The 25,597-nt window shown below is 35.0% G+C and overlaps 1 protein-coding gene across 3 annotated transcripts in view; it reads left to right on the forward strand.

Annotated features, from left to right (window-relative positions):
* Nucleotides 1–25,597, forward strand: part of LOC121736089 (tRNA pseudouridine synthase A) — a 126,547-nt gene that overhangs the window by 57,353 nt on the left and 43,597 nt on the right. For all 3 annotated transcript variants that reach the window (XM_042127154.1, XM_042127150.1, XM_042127153.1), the window contains one exon: nucleotides 12,478–12,644. In XM_042127154.1, coding sequence (XP_041983088.1) covers nucleotides 12,478–12,644 — 167 coding nt within the window. The remainder of the gene's footprint in view (nucleotides 1–12,477; nucleotides 12,645–25,597) is intronic.

Below are 25,597 nucleotides of genomic sequence, written 5' to 3' on the forward strand. Positions count from 1 at the left end.
GAGTCTTCGGGGGGGAGTGATGTGGCGGTACCCACAATTCGCCTAACATTCCTGCATCGCGCTATCGAAGTTTCGGACAACGACAAGATATATAGAACGTCTGAAATGACGTCAGTGGGCTTCGGCCTGACTGAGTATGCTATCTCGCTCGGTCGGAAGATCTTCCTTTTCGACCGCCACTAACAACGTTAAAGCAGTAACCGCAAAAGATACCGAATTATATACTCCGACCTCTATCACATTTTTCCCATAACTTCCAGGGTCGCAAACTTCCACAGCTGATTTTTTTTAATTTTTCATTTATAAATAGTTAGGCTATCAAATAACACATAAAGTTGCGCGTGGGGAGACGTGGGTAAATGTGAAAAAGTGTGTATGTCAATTTTTAAGTACTTACTTAAAAATAAAAAGCATATTAAAAAAAGGTAATAGCTCATTATTAAGAACATAAAATATCCTTTTTAAAAATGTATAAAATCGCACACATGTGCTAAATACTTTTTCACAATATTCATTTGAATTGTGGTTATGCAAACATTTGAATTTTGAATGAGCCATCCGCTACTTCAACTTGCTTCAACCTATGAAAAAATATATTTATGCAGTTTTAGCACAAAAAAATGTCCGATTTGGATTATTTGGTTATTAGAGTATCGAATGCAATAAATATTTCATTCAAATTGTAATATTTTTAAAAACCATTTATGATATGCTCTAGTTCTACCATTTTCCATAGTGTGACACGGTGTGACGTGACGTCCATAGATATTATTATTATTATTAATCAGAATTAATTCATCGGACCACACCCGTTTCCACTGTCCCGTGGAGCTCAGTTGTCAGTGTTGTAAATCAAATATTTACAATCAATGCAATTTCATTATACAGACTTAAAATAAACATATATCTTTCATCGTAGACATTTCGCTACTTTGTTTCTACGCGGTACAGCGACATCTATGAGAAAAATATTCAACTAGATACTTAACGTAAATTCCTAGTTGTAATTTTTAAATAAACCTATAAAAGCTATTAGCCTAGGACTTTTATAAATTTTAAAATTATCATTTAAAAATATACAAAAGAAACAATTATAGGTCATGAAATCGAAATAAAAACATTAGATTTTGACGCGGCGCTCTTTACCACTACAACAGAATACATATTAGTACAAGCCACTACACCACCAAGCGCTTGCAAGATTCAACGAAATAAGGGAACAGGCCTATGATGTTAATAACGTATCCCTACTTTAGTGAACTTTTTCTTTTATTGATTTCGTTAGCAAGGTCTAAAAAGACGTACATTAGTTTTAATATAATCAAATAATGCACCCATGGTGGACACATACGAAATACATCAGAGTGTATTGACATATTATGGCTCTGATTTACTATGTTATTAGTCATATTAATGTGATCCACTGGAATCTTGAAAAATTCAAGTATTATAAACTAATATAGGGAAGATGAATAACGCTCTAATTTATTCATTTTATTCTATTTGATCCAAATCAAGCATCAGATCATTTAAAAAGGCAGCGGGTTCCTCTGTTGCTTCTTGATGTCTGGCCCAAGATAGATAATAAACTACGCTGGTGATATGGGCGCAGCTTCCGACAGTGCGGCGGTCCTACATGAGCAGTAGTATTCTTCTATTCTTTGTCTTCCGTGTTGTGTTGGGTTTGACAAAATAATATGTATATGTATAGTACTGTTTCATTCGAATGTGACGTGACTGGATTCGCACTCTGATCAATATCTTATTATTTTAATTGTTTCGTAGATAACATTTTAAACTTTCGCGTTGCATTATAATTAAACTTTTTAATCGGGACTTAACGCGACTTATTTAAGTAGTAAAGTGTTGCAGCGGCCGTGGTCACGAGCCTGGCACGAACTGGCACGAACCACGAACGTGGCACGAGTCACGAGAGGACTCAGTCCCCTCGTGACCACGGCCGTTGCAACACGGCCGAAACGTCGAGAAAAAGTATGTACTCGTAGTAGCATTACTACTTAAATAAGTCACGTTAAGTCCCGATTAAAAAATGTTTCGTAGATGTTGTCAGCTTCCATTTGGCTGTGACCGGGTTAAAAATATTATTGATAATTTATTGGTATATCGAAAGCTCCCACACAATACAACAACAATGATTAAATGTACATATTTCTACATTGGCTTGCACAAGTATCGGACATGAATGTGACTGGTTTACCGTCCGCTTTATTTTTTAAATATTTTAATAAACATGTACCAATTTCAATAGCTCCTTTTTTGCCAACACCCTCGTGCCAGCAGTAACAAAAAATATTCGTTTGTAAAATATCAGTTTAGATGAAGAAGATGGAAAACTGCAAGTGGCTTCGAAATCATATTTAACAAAATGTATTTCACCTGACCCTGCTAATGATTTTGCTTCATCACGGTGTTTTTGCAAAGCAATTAGCAACTTTTCTTTTCTCACTACTTTCGCTACTGTTCGAAACTTTTCTCCTGACAGACTTTTCTTTAATTTGTTTCTTTTCCTTATCTTTCTTCTCTGCAACTTTCTTTTCTTTTGCTATTGTAGGGATGAAGATGCAGATGTGTGTGAAGATGAGATGAATGATAGTCCAATGTACGAGATGACACACAGTTTATTTGCACGATCACACAATACAAGTTCTCAATCACAATTCACACATTTGTCGTTTTCGTTCTTTTTCCTCGAACTTCTTCTTTAATGGTGTTGATGTGAGAACAATAGATTGCAGTTTTTTTAACACGTCTCAGTATTTTTATTTTCATTTGTGGGCTCAAATAATCTAATACGTCGTGAAGTGCTCGGCTCAGAGATATCTTTTCTAATATCTTTACTTAATGCAGCGGAAGGCGTGTTTTAATTTCAATTGCTGTTAAATGGTAAGCCTGATGCTATTTCTACAGCAAACAACAGGATTCTGGTCGGTTTGTTTCTGGGGAGTAATGAAATCCAATTTCGTTGGACCGGTCTAAAATTGATAATGACGAAATGGTAGGAATGTCAGGTTCACAGTGAATGATTGAATCGTGTGATTTTAAAGCAACACATGTCCTTTCATAACAACTTTTCAGGAAGGGAAAAAAACAAATTTTTATTAGAATTATAATTTGTACAACAGTAAAATATTAGCAATGATTGTTGTTTTTGTATGAGTTAACAGGCTGCAAATTAGTTTTTCTGATTTAATTAATAGGTAGGTGTAAATGATGCAATAGAAAAAATTGGCCAAGTGCGAGCCGGACTCGCGCACGAAGGTTTTCGTACCGTTACCTATAGAGCAAAAATAGGCCAAAAATTGTGTTTTTTGTATTGAAGCCCCCCTTAAAATTTTATTTTATATTAATATTATAACGAAATATTAAAGTACACGTAGGACAAAGGACTTTGTGAAAAATTCAAGTGCCTACCTGTTTCCATTATTGACATAGAGCAAAAAAGGCCGAAAAAATCACGTTTGTTGTATGGGAGCCCCCCTTAAATTTATTTTGTTTTTAGTATTTGTTGTTATAGCAGCAACAGATATACATAATCTGTGAAAATTTTAACTCTCTAGCTATTACCGTTCTCGAGTTAGAGCCTGGAGACAGACGGACACACATCAGTAATAGGGTTCCGTTTTTACCCTTTGGGTACGGAACCCTAAAAATAGACTAGTGTGGTTTCAAAAACACACGTGACTTGTGTTGTTTTAAAACACTATAAGTAATAGTTAGGGAGGCGAGGTAGCTAAATGGCGTAATTCAACGGCGCCGTCGAGACCTATCAAAATCGAAAGATAAAATAATTTCGAAACAAAAACTCGTAAGTATGGTAAAAACCATTTTAGCGGTGGGTTTGACGTGTACGGTTTTTCAAAAATGTTAAAAATAACAGTTACTTGGGCATTCTCGAGCGCGTCAGATATTCATACTACGTATGCCCCAAGTGCCTCTGATAACATCGGTATACTAATCTGCCAGTTTGCGTGGTGGGGGTAGTAGGTGCATATCAAGTAGTCAAAAATGCAAAAAAAAAAAGTTTTTTTGAAATACTCGAGCGCGTCAGATTTTCATAGGGGAGGTTTATCTCGGTATCCTGAAAGCATATTTTCTTAATCTGACAAAAATGTTGGTGGGTTCTCTTAATCTGACCGGAAAGGTGAAATGTTATCCTTATCTTTCTTCATATTTGACGTGGTGTTTTTTTTACCACACTATTTAATGCTACATTGAATCATTTTGATATTTTTTCACAAAAAACCAAGCATAGAGAAATATACGAAACTGTACATGTTAATAATACTTTTGTATACAGATACGCGTAACTTTTTCCGAGTCCACGAAAATTATCGAGAAGCTTTAAAAAAAATTTTTTTTGGAGATATAACTAAAGTCACATAATTTAATCATCGTTATTTCATATAATTTTTTTTAACACCCTCAGTTTTCGAGATATATGTATACTCAAAAAACCGGGAGTTTGAGTTTTTATGATGCTTCAAGTCAAAAAGTTATAACTTTGGACAAAAATGTAAAGAGACCTTTTTCTGGGAACTCGTAGTGCAGCCAAAAGATTGAGACGTCGTCACGGTCGGCCAGTTGCATCGCATGCAGCCATACACACAGTTCTAAGGCGGAACAGAATGCGTCCCTACAAAGTCCACCGAGTGCAAGCGCTACTTCAGGTGGACCGTGTCCGACGCACGGATTATTGCAGATGGCTACTCCAACGGGAGGAAGCGTTCCCCGGGTTCATCCAAAATTTCCTTTGGACGGATGAGTCCACGTTCACGAGGAACGGAATGTGGAACAGGAGAAATGCTCACATTTGATGTGTCGAAAACCCTCGGGCATGCCAAGAAACTGGCCACCAAACACGTTGGTCAGTTAACGTATGGGGTGACATCTTTAAAAATTTGATATTGGGGCCAGTATTTTTGCCTGCACGGATGACTGGTGCGTCATATTTAGATTTTTTAAACTGCCAGTTAACTGACGAACTGGATGAGCACATTGCCGTCACTGACCTTCGGCGAATGTGGTTCCAGCACGATAGCGCACCTCCACACGTAACGCGGCCTGTCCGTCAATGGCTGAGGGAAAATTTTGGAGATCGTTGGAATGGACGTTTGGGTCCCCAAGCCTGGCCACCGAGATCCCCGGACTTAACTCCATTGGACTTTTTTTTCTGTGGTTACGTAAAGGAGCGAGTTTACAACCGGGCGTGCGACAGTGCCGAGGAAATGAAGCGGCGAATTAGGGAAGTGTTTAGTGACCTTAGGGAACTTTGTAGTGCCGACAGAACATTCAGTTTTCGTTTGCACGAAGACACGAAGAGGCGTGCAGAACTGTGTCTCGAGATGCAAGGGGCGCAGTTTGAACCGCATCTCGTAAGACCGCGAGTGCAAAGTAACTGATAAGGTCAGTGACAAACTTTCTATTCTACAAAATTGACGTACTAGATGTAAGTTTCTCATCACTGAATGCTACAAAAATTACTTGACTACGGTAGAAGACTCGTTAGAGAATAACCCGAAAATGTTTTGGCGTTATGTCAATGGTCGTAAGGGTAGTGTATCGATCCCGCACACAATGACATTCGGTGATAGAACTTCTTCTGACGGTCAAGGAATTTGCGAACTATTTTCAGAGTATTTTAGCTCCGTCTACGACACTCCCTCGACGTCACACGCTGATCTAAGTAATAATATGCCAGAGCTCCTGCCGTGCACTTTAAATAATATTAGAATTACTCGCGAAGACGTACTACGTAAGCTGAAGTTGCTGGACATACGTAAAGGAGCTGGCCCTGATGATATACCATCAAAATTCCTCAAGGAATGTGCTGAAGAGCTGTCGCAACCTCTCACAATTTTGTTTAATAAATCTATTTCTAGTGGTATGTTTCCTTCTTCTTGGAAGGTAGCTCACATAATTCCTATATTTAAATCAGGTCTTAGATCACAATGTTCGAACTATCGCCCTATAAGTATATTGTCCGGTATTGCAAAACTTTTTGAATCGGTGGTCTATGTTCATATGTATAATCACTTTCGTAATTACATCTCAACTAAGCAACATGGCTTTGTAAAAAATAGATCCACTCTCACTAACTTAATCGAGTACAAGAATTATCTCTGTCAGGTGTTTGCCTCCGGTGGACAGGGTCATAAAATGTTAGGGTTTGTCATACGCTCCACAAAAGACTTCAGAAAACCAAATAGTGTGCTTGCATTATTTTTCAGCTTAGTTAGAAGCGTAGTGGAATACTGCTGTCCAGTTTGGTCCCCCTTTTACAAAACACACATCGAGAGCATTGAGAGGGTACAGAAGATGTGTTTGAGATACCTGGCACGAAAACTTAATCTTGGTCGTATGGTAAAAGACTATGCCATTCAACTGTGCAAATTCAGCGTGTTACCATTAAGTGCTCGTCGTGAGAGGTACGATCTTCTTTACCTACATAAAATACTCCATTCTTCTATTGATGCTCCTAATCTTCTATCACAAATATCTATTAATACCCGCTATAGAACGCGTAAACCGAAAATGTTCTCTATACAAGTATTCAAAAACAATACGTCCTATTACAATCCACTAGTTAGAATGTGTCGTACTTATAATGACTTAGTAGTGGGTAGTTGGAGCGTAGACATTTTTCGTCAATTTTCACATTATAAGAAAATGATCAACAATATTATGAAAGCCAAGTATTTGCCATCTCTTGTTTCCACCTACAATGTTGATAACTCAGACAATAATGATTTTACACATCCTTTTCTTTTTTCTTAACCTAAGTTCATATTGTTTATTTAGCTTTTATTTTAACCTTATTTAATAATATAATAAGTTTAGCTAAATATTTAAAGTCAGTTAGTGTATACTGTATACTCAATTGTTTCGTAGTGGGTTTAAGGTATCAGTTTTCTTGTTAATATTAGTTTAATTTTAGTAGCAACCTTATGATAACTATGTTATGTATACTATTTTTGGGTTGCTGTCTAGCCTAGAACTTAGGATTATGTTTGTATTACCATGTAATGACTGTAACCTGTCTGTATACTAAATATAAATAAATAAATAAAAAATTATCATTTTGCTGTTTAGTTTAACTGTTATGTCTAGGTACATTTGAAAAAAGTGATATTGTAATTTTTTTAGTCGGGATAAAACATTAAACGTTGTTAACTGTATGAATTCAACAAATGTTAGTAGAAGTTCATAAAATGTAACTTTGTAATAGTCACACGGAAGGTGCGTACAGCCATTGATTTATAAGTACGTACGTATGTATAATGAATTGCGTACAGTTGAATCAATTCATTCATAAATGGCGCAGGCGAGGGGCGCGGAGCTCACCTGCCTGCCGAGTGCCGATGAATGTGCCACGAAATGTGTATGAACTTTTCATACGTTTACGACATTAAGAAAAGGGTGAAACAGTGCAGTAGAAAAAGTGTTAGAAGAATAGGAATGTCTGCCGTAATTATTTTTGTTTTCTGTGGGCATGAATAACTCTGCATCGAGTTAGATGGAGCTCAGTTCGATCTGCATTTCAAAAAACAGACAGCTGACAGGTCAGTGAACTGACAGTACAGTTTATCAAGTATTTTTTCCATAGGTCGGTGTAATTACTGTGTATGAATAATTTGTAAATTTCTACCAAATTGTAAAAAAAATACCACGATGCTGACAACCCTAATATTTGTTTTGATTATATTTATTTATTTAAAACTACCGACGTTAAGTACACCTGATGATGATTTTTATTGAAACCGGTCGTGTTTAAGTTAAATTTGTAGTAATTAATGAATATAGTGGAAAAAGTGTAAGTATAATCCCCGCAAGTTGCTAATGCGCTGGAACCTTGTCTAATTAACACCCACGTGACGTCACCCGCAACAAGTACAGCTAACAAAAAATTCTAATATGTAGTTAATTTTATATAAATAATATTTTTTTAATTATTTATGATCTTCAATAAGATCGGGTTAAATAAAGGCTGTCTCAGTAAGAATGCACTTTTAAATTTGGATATATTTTTTTGGTAACTTGGTGGCAGCTCTTATTCTGAATATTAAAAATGGAACGCTTTTCAAAAGAAAAATGCGTTATGATTGTGAAAACTCATTACAAAACTAGGGAAAGTTACGCTGAAACCGCTCGGAAACTTCGCCAAATGATCAGACCGACCGGTACCTACGTTAAAAAGTGCACTCTTACTGAGACACCCTATAATTATATAATAATTGTATGGAACTTTTAAAAATAAAACCAAATGTTTCAATAATTTTCAACGTTTATTGGCACATTTTTAAAATCTAACCTAACCTAACTCTTCAACTCCACTCATATAATCTAAATCAGATTCAGAATCGGTTTGTGAGTCTGTTGTCTCTGATTCACTATCATCTCCAGTGTTGATGATGAATAATTCGTCTACTAATCTATCTTTACGCCAGTATTCTTCTTCAAGCCTCTTCACATGATTTAACTCCTTTTTGATACACTCAGACGTATAAATTTTGAGGCATTTTTTAATCAATGTTCCTAATGTAGTTGCTACTGATGGTTCTTCGAACTTTCCTATGTCCGGGTTGTAGCTTGCACATGATTTTATACTTTCCCGTATAATACCGTGATAATACCGTGTCAAAATATTTCGGTTGAAAAACTGAAGATAGATCTGCAATATCTTTCTCTCGTTCCCTTATAGCAGTTAAAAAGCAGCCCAATACTCTAAGATTACTTCTTATCATGTCATGTTGGTGGTCCAAAGTGTACTTGTCACACAATTTATTACCGAAGAGAATTATCAATTCATCATATTTTATAAGTCTTGTTATTGGGTCATCCCGTAACACTGGAAATACTTTCCGCCGAAGAGTTATATTAGCTCAAGGATGTATGTAACCTGTCAGTTTTCTGCCCATAACCATCATGTTTTGTTTAAAACCTTTTGTGTATTCTTGTTACAAGCAATTGCTGGAATGTAGCCTTATCGTTCTTTTTGAAAAGAAACCTTTACAGTTTTTACAGCAGCAGTCTTCTGCAGAATTTTGAGTATTCCTTTGCTGTCTGCATGTAATGAGTATTCCTGTGTTATATTCAGGTTGAGTATTGGGAATGTAATTTCCGTTTTACGTATCGTTTCTTTGATTTTTATTCTTTCTGAATTTCCTTTCGGCGATTTTAGAAACTTGAATTTCTGCTTCGGAGGAGTGAATAAGTTCGAGATGTCTTGCGAATTTGTTTTGAAATTTTTTGCAAAATGGGCAAAAATATTTCTTTGTTATTCTTTTACCTGACTTCTTCGACGGTGAAACCGGAATTAATCTGACGTCTATAGGCGGACAATCGTTATTAATTTCAGATTTTTGGCCTGTTTGTGAAACCGTTTCTATGATTTTTATTTTTTCTGAATTCCCTTTCGGCAATTTTATAAACTTTTGAATTTCTGTGTTTTAGAAATCCCCAAAATCGGACATGACTAAGGTAATGCAATGAGTGATGGATGATGGATTAAAATTTTTAAGGCGCGAATAAAAATTAAAAAATCGTAAATCTCTGGTGTGAGACGCGATTCACAGAAAATAAGAATATTGTAGTGTAAAGACTATACCAAAGTATTTTTCAGTTTGGACAGAAGGTGCGGAAATCTTATAGGAAAGCAGAAAAAAATAAAGTCTAAATATTTAAAAACATTAAAATCTCAGGAACTACTTGAATTGTAGGAATGAAATAATGTACAAAATTTGTGTCTCTTAATGATCAATCTAATCAACTGGGTAGTAAGTTTACAAACCCTCGTAATTTAAATAAAATAATTTCGTTTTCAGAGGTCAAAAAAAGACTAATTTAAAAATTGATTTTCTCAAAAACGAAGTAAAATACGCACACGAGAGTTCTACTCTTGCATTTGAAATTTAAGACGCCATCGACTCATTGCATTAACTTAGTCATGTCCGATTTTGGGGATTTCTAAAACACTGTGGAGTGAATAAGTTCGAGATGTCTTGCGAATTTGTTTTGAAGTTTTTTGCAAAATGGGCAAAAATATTTCTTTGTTATTCTTTTACCTGACTTCTTCGACGGTGGAACCGGAATTAATCTGACGTCTACAGGCGGACAATCGTTATTAATTACAGATTTTTGGCCTGTTTGTGAAACATCATTAATATAAATTATTGTAGACTGATCTGGTACGTAAGTCGAATCATTTGCATTTGTTGATGTTGCGCTTGCATTTTCATCAGTTGAGTACTTAGTTACATTACATATTTCAAATTACATTTCAGAGTCAACGGGAGGCGCACTATCACCATAAGTATGTATCTTAGCTTCCATTTCAGGGACAACAGAAGGCACGCCATCGCCGCGAACACACATTTCAGCCCGTACATGTTTGAGGTTAAAATTCAAATTATTTTTTTCAATTAACTGAGCTATAGGCAAATCCTCAACATCATGAATCGGCTCACAGTCTGCAGGCAGTAGACCGGTGTTGAAATGTTCTTCGTTTTTCTTTTCCGAAAGGAGGCTCCCATACAACTAACGTGATTTTTTTGTTAATTTTTGCTCGATATTGATACTGGCAACCGTTAGACGCTTGAAATATTCATACAAGGTATTAATTGGTAGTAACCAGAGCCGAAATCCACGTATTCCATGCATCATACTGAACATGTTTTAAGAGCGGGCGACAAAAACTACAAAATACACAAGTAGTCAGTTGTGGTCGCAACAACTGACTAAGCTTATAGTCTATTTCATTTAACAAAAGACAGAAGGTGAAATAAAGGGAAAAAGGTATTTTACTGTGCACACTTCCGTGTCGTAAAATTACACAAACAAAACAAAATACAGAAAGTTAAATATAAAGCAAAAAAATTTTCACTGTGCATTCTTCCATAATTCTGTTGTAAAATTGTTATCCATTAATTTCTTTATCACTTATACATATTGAGATCGTCGGCCATAGTCAATCCTTTGAATAATGGAACAAAATGTCTTATTAAAATTCCATAACCACAAAATATTCACCTAATTCCCATGACATTAATGAAAAAAATCGTCCAAAGATTTTAATTTCCCGCTCTTTCCCTTTTATTTAACTCTATTACAAAACTCTCTAAACTTAGTCCCCTCTCATCAATTCCTTTTAAAAATTCGGCCCAGTTAGTCTCCTTTCTTTCAAGCAGAGTCTTCAAAACATTCTTTGAGGGAATTGGATGATTGGGGTGTTTTTTGACATGATTAATTACTGCTGACCTGTCCATAGAATGACTTTTGTGAGAATATATTATTGAAGGATCAATCATGTCGGGCACATCAAAACACTTCTTTTAAAGGGAAGAAGGTGCCATTTGTCTCCAAATCTTCAATTTGTTTAGGCGTTGGCCATGTGTTGTCCCTGATATGATCGAATAAAGGATGTTCTGAATCCATCTCTTCTTTATGAACATACCATTGTTTTGTATCATTAAATCTATCCTTCAATACAATGTATGCTAGATCACTTGCTAAGGCATCCGCATATTCTAAATCATTTTCCTTTTCTAAATTAAATTGAGTCTCTAAATTATTATTCAAACCTGTAAGATAATCTAAATAAGGATGTCCCCAATGTCTGTAGGACCCGAAAGCAGTTAATGCCACTTCTGGTGACTCTATATTTTGTATCAATCCGAAAAAATGTCTAATCCTAAAGGCACTTGACGCTCCGTATATTCTGACAAATAATTTAAGGTTATTGTTTAAAAGGTTGGTCGGAATGCAATTGTCGAGATCGCAACGAGAGGAGTCAACAATAGTATAGATATCCACAGACTCTATAATTTGGTTTACGGTATTTCGAGCTCGACGTAAGTTCCGGAAGTAGTGAATAAAAGAAAAATCTACACACTGATATTTTATCTCCCATCTCATTGTTAAGATAGTATGAAATGGATTTGGTCCCACTTTTCTTTTCTGTTCCGCTAAAGTCCTTTATTTTTTGTGGTTTTGAAGAAGATGTGTTAGCAATGATAAATATTTTCTGTTCCCTCCATGACATTAACCAATACATTACAGTGGCCAGGAAAGTGACGTCCAAAAAAAGCATGATAATAAATAATAATAATATCTATGGAGTATGGACACTTCACACCGAGTCAGTCTGGCCCCGTGCTAAGTACCTGAAGGACTTGTGTTACAGGTACCAGACAAAGGAAATATATTTAATACTATTTTACTTATACATGTATTTAAGATTTTTATTATATTCATACACATTTAATACACATCCAGACCCGGGAACGTTGAAAACTTTGTTCCGTCGGCGGGATCCGAACCCGCGACCCCCGGCTTGAGCTGCTACACACTCAACCAATTGAGCCACAGAGATCTTCGAATTATATTTTATATTTTGTGGACTGTACCAATTTGAACAAAATATGATAATTGTTTGTTTTAATTTTTTTTCGTTCTTTGTAGAAATCCAGGAGTGCCGACGATTGAGGAGGATTTGCTTAAAGCGTTACTGGACGCCAAATACATCACAGAAGAAGATTTTGCCAACCAACAGAACGCGCAGTTTCAGAGAAGCTCGCGGACGGATAAAGGTGTCTCAGCGGCGAGGCAGGTCGTCTCGCTCAAACTACGTGAGTATCTGTGTTTGTAATAGGGTAAGCATTAGCAGTTCATAAGTTTGTGTTTTTAACGTCACCTAAAGGTAATAAGCCTCGAAATAACCTTTTACATTTTTGTGGTACACTTTACGAAAAGTATCACGCCTCACATACTACCCCAGTCAAGTTAGGTTTAGTTTTCTTGCAAAGATCTTGTTGACTTTAGTATTCTTGAAACAGAAAGGCAAGAACTCTAGGCACATCTAGGCATTTCAAGTTTTCAGGCAATCTTTGCTGCAGTTGTGAAATTAACTTAATGACAAAATTAACACATTTTTCTTTAATACCATTCTTAACATCATTAGATTTAGGAGATCAGCTTCTTGTAGTTTAGTCTTAAAAATGTAACCTAGGTATATATAGATTCGGTAAAAGGTGTCTTGAGACAAAAAGGGAATTAAAATTAAGACAAGCCTGTGATATTATAACCTTGAGACATAGTTTCTTTATAAGATTTTGCAGGGTATTAAATGGTAATGTAGAGTCTGTCGATTTCTGTTCAAATATTTTAAGTGCTGACTCATGAGGTTCATCTAGAACACATCTCAAAAGTTGAAGGCAGAGTTCATTTTGCGAAGCTTTAAACATTTGATACAGCATCTCAGCTTTGTAAGAAATATTAAATAAACGAGCTTTTTGAAATGTAATGTTAATTTTCTCCATTGACTTAATATTCGAGTAATCGCAGGTTCAATAGAAAGGAATCGTGTGTCGCAAGTTTTTAATTTTTTTATGGTTTTTAATTTTGCCCCTGAGTTCAGAGATTCATACCCGATTGCCTTTTCGATGATATTTTGAACCAGTACCATAACTATGGGTTTCTCGAATCCAAAACTCAACTAAGACGTGGTATATTATCTACAGAAGCATGTGATACGGCGAGCTGTATGGATACACACATCTTACTAATATAAAATGCTTTAAATCATCTTTTTCCTTTAAAATTTTGTACACACTTGTATTGATCCCGGTCATCACAAAAGCGTTAGATCAGTGCCTATACCAATTAATTTTTTTATTTGCAATCCAGAATCTTTTATTAATACAACCAAATATGTAACGATTCTTTCAGCGTCAGAATTTTCTAATTCACTGAGTCCTAGAATTGTAGAAATAACGTCATTTTGAGTGCGACTGAAGTATTTTATCACCTCTCCCAATTTTTTTTTTTCACTGAAGTGTCTGAAGCTGTAGGGCTTATCTCCTATATCGTTAATCAACTCTGTTTTAAAGTGAGTTTCCTATACCATTTGGATGACAGCTGTACATATAGTACGATGAATTTTAAGATTTTAAGCCGCTTCAGAATTCAGATCCTTGAAATGCATTCGCATATAAACATCCTAAATGGTCTACAGTGGAGGTTGAACAATGTACTGCAATAAAAAGAGACAAAGATACCTCATTTTCACTCGTTTGGTTTACTCGCTGCTAAATTAATTTTGCTGAGATGTGTCCAACGATGGGTTTACCTTTTTTGATGAGATGCTGTTGATATCACTGATTTTAGCCGAAAACTCCCGTTTACAATAAGTACATTGAGCTATTGTTGAGTCACCAGGCACAGGTTTTAACCAATTTTTATATTATTAATAGTTATTTAAGTGGTTAAACCAATGTTTAAAATCAAAGTTACCAAAAAATAAACATAGAATCACAAAATTATCTTTTAACTTCACTAAAACACATTTTAAGTGTCCCTATCAATTAAATAATAATTATATTTCTAAAAAAATACCTAGTCTTATTACAATGATTCGTAAAATGGCATGCAGTATCTAGGAATGAGATTTTTAGTAACAAAATCCATGACTCATGAGGTCACCTTTTTTTCTTCTTTTGGTCCTTGAAAATTTGAGTCATTAATGCTAGTTTTCACCAACAACATCCAAAATTTAGGTGTCCTTTAAGCCAATAATTATAAGGGGAACTTAACGCAAGTTTTGTTTTCACCAACGTTTAAGTTATCCCCTATTCCCTTCCCTTCCCATCACTACCCTCCTCTATTACCCTATTCCTTCTTCAAAGGCCGGCAACGCACCTGCAGCTCTTCTGATGCTGCGAGTGTCCATGGGCGACGGAAGTTGCTTTCCATCAGGTGACCCGTTTGCTCGTTTGCCCCCTTATTTCATAAAAAAAAAAGGTTCGTAGACAAAAATAGCACGGATAAAAAAAAAACAAAACTAAGTATCTCTAATTTTGACGACAGACGCGAGAAAAAAAAAGTCATGTTAGGGTCAATAGAGATGAAGAGAAAAGCCATCAAACGTCGAGAAAACGTGTAGAGTGAGATATCACGTTGGCGTATGCTAGCTCGACAGAACAGTGAAATAGGATAAAAATGGATATTTATCACGATTTATCGGCCTCATATTTACACGAAACGATACGTCTTCCCTACAGTGCCGTCTTGTATGCCCAAATCAATGGCGACGAGAGCACTGTACTAGCGGACTACCTCTACCTTCCTCTCCTCTCCCTTAAAGCCCTCAAGGATGGTTGCGTTTTGATTGTAACAAGCGGTAATGAAGTCCTCTATGTCGTACTTCATTACATTCCTGACGGCTTCTTTAAACTTTACATCAACCTCCTCACATAAATCACATCTGTCTCTTTTAGGTTTTTGTAAGCTTATCTGGAAGCTTCTTCAATCCATACAGAGAATAAATTTTTTGATGGTCGAAAAGCGTTCTAAATACTCTCTAGAAGAGTCTTTCCTGCAATAATGTGATGGATCCCGGGGAAATTAATTATGAATTCCTTAACAAGCCTTCTTTCTTTTTGTATGTTCCCCTTGGTTACTGGGTACAGGAGTATTTGAGATATTATTCTTTGTTTTCTGAATATTATATATCGGTTTCTGGCTAATCACCAAAGTATCACAGAAAAAATTCTTACATACTTTTTATCTTCAGTTCAAAGTGAAAAAAAAAACTTATAGCTGATGATTCTTTGAATTTTCATCATTCTTTCCTTTGCGTTTTCTGTCAGGTTGTAAACAATTTGTATTATTCAACAAAACAAATAGTTAATCATAATTAGTAAAAATTGATAACCTTTCATCATCAGTAATGTTTTGGCTACATTTAAACACATATTTATGTAGACAATCCTTGTTTTTTATTATCTTCTTTGCCGGCATCAGCTTCTTGCGACTAGACACTTATTCTAAACCCTTATTTCTTGCATCTTTTCGTTCATTAACCTCCCATTCTTGCTAATTTCTCCGTCGCTTACGTGACCGTTTTTTAGGTTGTGCTTCACATACAACATTTCCTTCATCAGCGTTGAAAATTATCAATTGATTTTTTTTATCTGTTTGGTATGAAATTGAAATGAACTTATTTCCTATCTTCCTCAGAATCTGCGGAACTCATAGAACTTGAACAAGAAGTGTCACTGTGTCATCACTCGAACAGTCCATAATTGTACCCTGCGCTCATCAAGTTTACACAAAATTAAAAGGATAACCGTTAGAATGACACAATAAACCCGTCACATTAACCGTGAAATTGAGATGACTTTGACATTGACATCTGACACAGAACTTTGGTCATAGATACGTTGGTGTTTTTTCTCTAAGCAAAGTCCTATGTGTAATACAGAACTGTGTTTTCGTAAAAAATTATAATGTTACGTGCTAGGGCTTAGGGATTCGGAGAGAAAGACCTGCTGACTTTCTTGAAGACTAACAAACACTAAATCACACAAAGCACTAAGTCCAGAAACACTAAGCACTATCACTGTCCTAGGTCGTAGCCGAGTCGTAGGTTCACTGGTTCACTCACTATTGATCACTTGTTTTCACTTCGAAGTCGCCTCGAAGATCGCTTAGACGTATCTGAATTACCGACCTGTCTGCCTGCGACTATTTATATGGGCCGGATCGAATCTCAGAATATTCGAGAACATTCCTTTCCTGAATGATTAGCGTAAACAAGTGTTGGACTTTTCTAGAAAGTACGCGCAGGTACTGCGCACATACACCTAACGCCATCTAGTATTGAGTAGGGGATTTATGTTGTCTGTGTTCCCTCGATCAGTTTCGCTGGTTTGACGCTAGATGGCACTATATGTCATATAGGTCCGTGACAATAAAATCATAATTGGATGGTTCTATGTTTAACTTGGAACTTCGTTATTTCTTTGCGTACTAAAAATACAACATAGGACTATGGAAAATTGATATTTTGTAGTGTGGCTAGTGACACATAGAACCTTGAAGCACTCTTATCTCAATAAGTACTAAAATTGTTACAGAGAACCTTGTAATAGTGAGGCAACGAATTGCTTGCACTTTTAGTATTTCCGCTGCAGGTTCTAATTTATGCTCATTTTGGGTGCTAATGATTTTATCGAGTGTCTGTTCTTGTCCAACACTCATGTGCACCCTCGCCCAAGTATAGCACAAATATGTTCCAGTACAGGTCAATTTTTTAAATTAGTGGGCCACCCCTGTTTGAGTTGTATTGTTTTTTATTGAGCATAATATTTTTAGTAGAGATGTGCCAACTAGTCGGTAAAGCCGACTATCCGCCCACTTTCGTAGTCGGCGACTAGTCGGCAAAAAGCGCCTACTATCCGATTTTATATTATTTTACTATTATTGATATTACATTTAAGGAAAACCGTAACTATTTTCAAAATAAGTGAATTGTTTCTGAAATAACTTACTTGTAAAGAAATATCTATGACATTTATTAAATCTTAACTGCCGCGGTTAAGCTATACCTTTTTTTTTACGCCAAGTTACAGGACCAAAATAGAGCGCCGCGAGAAAGGACGTGAGAATGTGAGCCGCGCGATACAGATCACAAAGTAGCATTCCAAGAGAAGCCTTTTGCTATATCCCTCGCCATGCAAATGGAGAATACGGTATCACAGGAGATGATTTGTCTTAGATTGTCAGCAAAAGATTTTTCATTTATCAGTTTAAGAGCGGTTGGCTCAGGAGTTATGTCATGGAGTTGAGCTCTCATTACAGATCTTTCATAAGGATACACGTCAAACCATCTAGTGGCTGCAAGTCGCCTAATGTATTCAAGATTCAAAGTAGAATGCAAATTGAAATCTAAAACTGCTGAAACGTCAGCTATTATGCGTATTATATGACAGTCACTAGGTCCGTTGAATCTTAATCTTCGCTATCTAACCATTCATTCACTAGATGGCTGCGTGTTGCCATTAAATAATCATATATGGTTGAATTTCTATGCATGAGTGATAATGTAATGGAGAAGCGCATTTGATCATTTAATAATTTTACGTATGCTAGATATAATAGACATCTGATCTTAGGTCGAAACAACTGTATTTACACCTCTGAATCAAGAGCGATGGACATAGAACGAATGAATATTTCACGTCTTAATATCTCATCAAGACGTTAATTGACTACACATATATTCCACAGTGACCGTTGGACATGACTTTGGGCGAGGAGCCATAGTGCACTGTTGTCGTCTTCAATGTTTCATATATCTGAATTAACAAAGAGAGATTTGATTTTCTCTTCTTGAGATAATGTCGATGAGATTCCTGTTTTTCTCGAATCGTCACGGCTCACATAAAGCCGTGTGGTGACATCAATGCGTGCTCTATGTAAGAAAGTTTATATTTCACTTCCTCTTTTGCGCGTTTTTATACAGGTCAACAACTTCCTTTCATAAACTGGTACAAGCTAATTCAATTTCTCAATTCATTTTGTAAGCGCATTTGACTCCCAAAATCAATTCATCAACACTATGCCATACTATGCTATTCTTATCTTCTATATTCGAAGAAACAGTGCTGAATCTATTTAAATTTTGATATATAGGTTTACCAGCCTGAATAAGTGGATCGTCTTCTCTCCAATGACAGTGGTTTACAAAGGTTGGAGAGGCACTCTTAAAGTTCGCGATAATTTTTCTATACATCATGAATGGGCTCGCATGCCCGGAGGCGAGGCGACTGCAAGCACAATCCTAAGTACATGAAATATTCTTGGAAATTTGGGAAATACGCATCCATCATCAAGACACGTTGCGTATCGTATCTTGTTATAATCAGATATTTTGTTTATGCGTAGTATATTTTTCTCGCAAGTTTTAATCGAATATGTCTCAGAGGTGAAGTACTCATTGGTGTAAAGTTTCCAACTCATCCTTGGAACTATGAAATATAAAGCCTCAAGTTAGGCTTGAATAAAGCTTCTAGAATCGACTACAAAATAATGATCACTAGCTAAAACATAATCTTCAGGAAATTCATGCTCTTCTGGCGTTAATGTTCGATGAGTGAAGAAACTTCATATCAATTGAATGGAATTCTCGTGATTTCTATTTAGGTATTCAATTACCGCTCCGGGTGCATTCCAGTTGATACAGAAGAGAGCAATATCTAATTTTGCGCTATATAATGAATCTTTATGCAGAGAATTTTATTTGGTGAGACGAATTCCTAAACAATTGGTAGCCAAATCTAAATCATTATATACTTAATCCACTATTATATTAAAATTACCCTTGGTGCGAAAACCTATAAAAAAGATAGCAAAAAAAGGATATGGGCGAAAAGCCCATAGACAGCCACAAACTGGATTTAAAAAAAAAGCTATAGCTTTACCGCTTTATATGATAGCCAAAAAACGATCCGACACGTTCGCAGGTGGCGTATGCGACTTACCCGCGAATCAGCAGTAAACAAAGCGTTACGAAAACATCTGAAAAGATGATCGTTCGGCCGACTAGTCGGCCGATTAGTCGGCTTCTTTGCAACCGGCTAGTCGGCTAGCCGGCCAAAGTCATGATTGGAACATCTCTAATTTTTAGCTGTCACTTTAACTTCTCCCACATTTTCATCAATGATTCCTTGTTTCTAAGAGAAACAGAAATTTAAACATTTCAGTTTTATTATTTATATGGATTTTTAGGTTAGAATGGTAATTATATTATATTGAGTTAACTTCTATCAAATAATAGATTATTTTTTGATAGAAGTTAACTCAATATAATTTTTTTTATATTTTTTTATAATTTGAGATTTTAATTATAACTCATACCTGTATGTGTTTGAATTTGAATTAAAGAATTTTTTAATGCTTATCCATGCACTATTTGTGCTACTTCGCTTCATTTGTGGCCCCATCTGTTTTTTTATTCAGTATGGTTTCTTTATGTTGTAGTAATAATTTAATTAACGTGTCTTTGTCTTCCAGTGAAAAAATTTGAGTGTGTGAAAACTCGGTGTTCTCGTTCCATTTTACCTTCCTTACCTCTTAACGATAATAATAAATGGATATTATTGGTAACGTTGCCAAATTGGCGTGAAATTGATATTTTTTCCGATTCACTTAATTTTAAAAAGTTTATCAAGAAAGTTATCTTTAAATGTTTAAAAATTAGATGAGTTAATAGCCATTATACAGGATGTCCCATAAATCGACGTCAAGCCGTAAACCCGTGATAGGCCAAGTTACAATAGTTATCAGTAAAATTTAAAAAAACCCAAGTAATGTATCTCAAATCATGTATCTCAAAAATACAAAGCTTTTAAAAAAAGTAAAAAAAATCCACATCTTGTTATGTTATTTTAGTTCCCGGCACTACAAATTTCTACTTTTTTTTGTATGTTTTCCTGAATAATGCTTTAGTAAACTGATGCCTAAAATTTAAATCAAACGACACCGACTTGAAAGGAAATGAGGCTTGTTGCCCAAAACAATGATTCGAATTTAATAGTTAGCTCGACTTTAACTGACTGTACCGGAAAAAAATGTACTACGCTTGTTTGGCAGGTAATTTTAAAAGCTGGCGCAGCTATTCCAAAATGGATATTGATTTTTGTAAAGGAAGTCAGTTTTCGACAATTGAAGAGGTAAGCGGACAATGCTGCTATCTAGCAAATAGTTTAAAAGGACTAATGAGCGTTTGAAAATAATAAAGAATCAAATGAACTCAGCAATTTAAGCTTATACTTTTTAAAAGCTTTTATTTAACTTGCTCTGTATGTATGTAAGTATGTATGTTCGGGTGAAATCTTGGAACTCAATTTTGAAGTAGATATATTTAACCGATCGAGCTGAAATTTTGCAGGCACGTTTAGTTTGGATGACAATACATGATATCGTATGTGACATCACTCTAAATCCAATATGGACGACCATCCAAGATGACGAAATAGTTATTTTCTATGCAGTTTTACAATATGGATATTAAATGAAAGGGCTTTTTGAGAGTAAGTCGAAAACGAATGTCATGTCATACTACATCCAATATGGCGGCTCATCCAAGATAGAGGTATAGTTATTTTTAATGCACTTCTGCAATATGGGTATCAAATGAAAGGGCTCATTGAGAGTAACTTGGAAACGAGTGTTATGTCATTCTACATCCAATGTGGCGTCTCATTCGAGGTACTCGTAGGAGGATATAGTTAATTTTAATACACTTCTGCAATATGGGTATCAAACAAAAAGGCTTATTGAGAGTAAATTGAAAAGTTATGTCGTGTCCTGTCGTGCCGTGTCGTGTCGTGTCATGTCGTGTCGTATCGTGTCGTGTCGTATCGTAACATGACGTGACGTGACGTGTCGTGTCGTGTCGTGACGAGTCGTGTCGCGTCGCGTCGTGTCTTGTTATGTCAAGTCAAAACCACTTAATTTTCGTTAAGTGATATTTAATTTTTTAGTCGTAAAATTATGTACGATTTTTGAAAGACCTAAATTAAGTTAATCAGATTTTAACAAAGTCTTGAAACAAAACAAAGTACAATTAAGCAGACTAAGAAATCTAGTCAGAGATTTAACTAAAAAAAAACAAAAAATAAATTATAAGCAAAAAACTTTTTGAAAAAAAGCTTTTATTTGCTTTTACTTACTTTAAAAAGAAGAAAATAAATTTCCCCTTAAATATTCTAACTATTAAGTTATAACCTCAATATATTATACAATTTGCATTATTATAAAAGCTTGTCGCGAGACTTAACAATCTGTCAACATTTAATTACCTACTTTAATAAAATAAAAAATATAATAACAGTTTACTCAGTTAAGTTGGCACTCACTAGTTTATTATTAACAAATCACGCGACAAGCTTTTATTATCATGCAAATTTTATAATATATTGAGGTTATAACTTAATAGTTAGAATGTTTAAGGGGAAATTTATTTTCTTCTTTTTAAAGTAAGTAAAAGCAAATAAAAGCTTTTTTTCAAAAAGTTTTTTGCTTATAATTTATTGAACAAAGTATTAGTACTAATACTTAGATAAGATTTATTACTTCATAAATAATGTTAAAAATTTGGTTAATCTATGTAAATTTATTGAAAACCAATGAAAACGTCAACATAACACCTTTATTTATTATAAACCATAATCAGTTTAGTTATGAAGACTTACAAAGGCTCTAAGTGGTAAACAAATCAAAAGGCATGATTTTTATGAAATAGTTTTATTAATAAAACATTTGTATGCCACACAAATTGTACTTAACATACTATTGATTAATTATTGAGAATTATTATATTTATGTAAAACCTCTGAGACGCCTGATCAATATACTCAAGTTGTGCTTATATATCACCAATTTTTTATTTTGAAACTTTACCCTTGTGATTCATGTTCCGTCTAATGGACGCTGTTGGGATAACATCAAGTTTGTTTACGAGAGAGACTTCGAGAAATGGTGTGTCATTGTTTGTCTTATAAAAATGTCTGCCAAAGTCTTCAATGTGAATCCACTTGACATTAGTTTTAAGAAAGAAAATTAAATATACAGGGTGCAATTAAACCTTCCTGTCAAATTTTGATATATTGATCCTTGTTAAAACTAAAAATATACGTATTTTTTCTTTTATAATCACTAAGTACTAAAATGTGGAGAAATACTTTCCGAAAGTTATCCTAAAAAACACCACAATTAATGGACACGACGCGACGCATCGCCCGCGCGTGACGTCGCCCCGCCCTGCCCTGCCCCCGCGTCACTCCTGCTTATTCCCCCGCGCCGCGAGGGACCGTTCTGCTACAATTTTAAATGGGATAAAAGTCATTAAAAAATAATAACCCAAATTATTTTGGTTAACTGGACTCTCCTTATGATACCTAAGCCCTGGTAAAAAATTGGCAGGAAGGTTTAATTGCACCCTGTACTTATCACCCATAGTATAAGACGTCCTACAAGAACTTACCACCAGGCCAGATAACAATATTGTAAAGCATTCATAGATATTATAAAAGCAGGCAGTACATACCATTTGCAGTCTTGCATAATCAGAATCAGAATCATTTATTTCAGGAAATTGGTACATAAGGTGTTATTATTTATAGACATATTGATGTTGCTGTCAACATCGTGAAGAAGACTTCGTGCATGGCAAGCAATGCCTTGTATTAAGAGGCATATTTTTTGCCACAAAGTACTTAAATTAAATTCTTTTATCATCTCGTCTTGTTCTACGATTCCCGTTTTATCACAGAAATATGTTTTACATTTCACGTGGTTACCAAAGGCATGATTATGGGCTTGCGAAATATCATCAAACAAATTTTCTTCTTGCGGACAGGGATGGGATTTGTTGTTTTTAATCGATTTTATAATTGTTGATCTCATCATCATTATCCGTTTTGCTGTCAAAAGTTTTCTGTGCTTTACTAGATGTTTTGCGTCAGTCTGTAATAATCAGTGATCGGAGTAGGTAGATTTTTGCTACTTGCATCATAAATGATCATAGAAAGGATAACGTGGATAAGCCATTATTCCGGAAAGTCATTCCGGTATTTCCGGACTCAATCAAAGATGGTTTATATTGGTAATTTACCATAATCTGAATAAATAATGGATGAAATCAACTTAATTAAAATAGATTTTCGTTATGCTGTAAATAAAATACAATAAATAGAATTATATATTAATTTTTTTGTGTTCAATCGAAAGTTAGGTAGATAAGTAAATTTTTTTGCTTACTATAATATTTAATTTGTAACTTTTCAATACTGCCGTACATTAAAATCCGAAGCTCAGATAGATCTAGTTTTAGCTGGATTAAAATAGATGCAGCCTGTCACAGGTAGTCTGATAGTCTTAAGTCTTTGTAGCGTTAAAAGTAGTTATCACCGCTACTAGTCGTAATATATACAGGTTTTTATATTATTCCTTGACAGTAAGGGTAAATTAAAAACAATATAGATTAAAATCAACGACGTTTATTTTGAATATACAATACAGTTTTTATATTTACATTTTAATCATCTTCCGTCACTGTTTCAACGTCCTCATAATTTTCTACAGAATTAAAGTAAATCACCATTAGCTTTTCTATATTTTCTATTTTCATTCTATTCCTTTTTACATCTAACAACCATTTATATGTTGAAAATGATCGTTCCACATCAGAAGACGTCAAGGGAGCAAATTTAAAAAAAGATATTAAGTTACTAGCCTCATTTTTCTCAATGCTTTCGCTATATTCTATTATTGTATGTAAATCTGGGTTTCGTTCCATGACAGACTCTATTTTATTTTTAATTATTTGGGAATCGCACTCATTTATAGCAGCTCTAACCTGGTCAAAGGCTAAAAGACAATCGGCCAAAGATAAATTATGTTTTTGTAATTCTTTCAAAGAACATTGTATTATTGTGTAAGTATCTTTTATATACTTTAAATCATGTCTTAAATTTTCCTTTTCTAAAATATTTTTTGAATTTCTAATGGACACAGCATCAGAACTGCTTAAACAGGATATAACAACTTTAATTTTGTCAAAGTGCTGAGCAAAGTAAGCCGCCGCCTCCAACCAAGTGCCCCATCTTGTAATTATTGGTTGGGGAGGTAACGGCAAATCGGGATATTTTTCTTTTAAAATTTTAACTCTTGCTGGGGCTTTTAAAAATACTTTTTTGACATTAGCAATTAAAATATCCACATCATTATATTCTAACCTAATTTGCTCAGATACACGATGCAGAGAATGCGCCAAACATGTCACATGTTTCATGTTAGGTAAAAAATTTTTTAGATTTCGCCCTGCAGACAGCATGTATGCTACGCTATCAGTACAAAGCATAAGAACATTGTCCATTTTGATTTCAAATGAATCTTCCCAAAAATTTTCTAAGCACTCTAGCACAAATTGCGTAATTGTTTGCCCATTAATTCATCAAGCCCCATACGGTCACCGATGACCGAGACACAATAGAAATTCTATTGTGTCTCGTTTTTCCACGCTAATAAATTTTACAGGCTATTAAATAAGGCTTGCTCACATTGCTAGGATGCAATGGTTTTATTAAAAAATTTACTATATATCGACCTAAAAAGTCGGTCGTTTCATCTAGTGATATCCACAGCTTTTCGTTTTTATTACTTTGTTGAATAGTTGTGATTTTTTCCTTAAACAACTTGTCCAAATAAACTTTACGTAACTGTGATTCATCGGGCAGTTTACGATTAGTACAAGCACAACAACAGGTACCGCACATATATTTCCTGAAGAATTCTTGAAAGGAAGAATTTTTCATCTGTGACCAAGGAATATTGCACAAAATCAAAAATTTTATAATGTCAAAATAAAACTCCTCTTGCGGCCTTTTAAGCCTTCCTTGGTGTACTGCGTCTTCGATATGTCTTCTAACGTTGCCTTTGTTTATAGTTTTTAAATGACTCTCACACTTTGTACAATATATTGTACCACTAGCATGGTCGTAAAGTAGTTCAGGATGACCAGCTATCCATTTTTCTACAGTTTCAGCCTTGACGTTTGCCATGTCTACGCTGTTGAAAAGTTGAAGCCTCGTATCTCACCTAAAAGAAAAAAAAATGATGACATTAATTTTACAAGACTGCTAAATACTTAGTGTTTCTATTGTTTTATGTATTGTGATTTGATTGAAAAAGAGGTACCTATTGGTTTGCTTACGACGGTTCAGAATACTTAATAGTA

Source organism: Aricia agestis, chromosome 18, assembly GCF_905147365.1.
Source record: "Aricia agestis chromosome 18, ilAriAges1.1, whole genome shotgun sequence".
Classification (NCBI taxonomy): domain Eukaryota; kingdom Metazoa; phylum Arthropoda; class Insecta; order Lepidoptera; family Lycaenidae; genus Aricia; species Aricia agestis.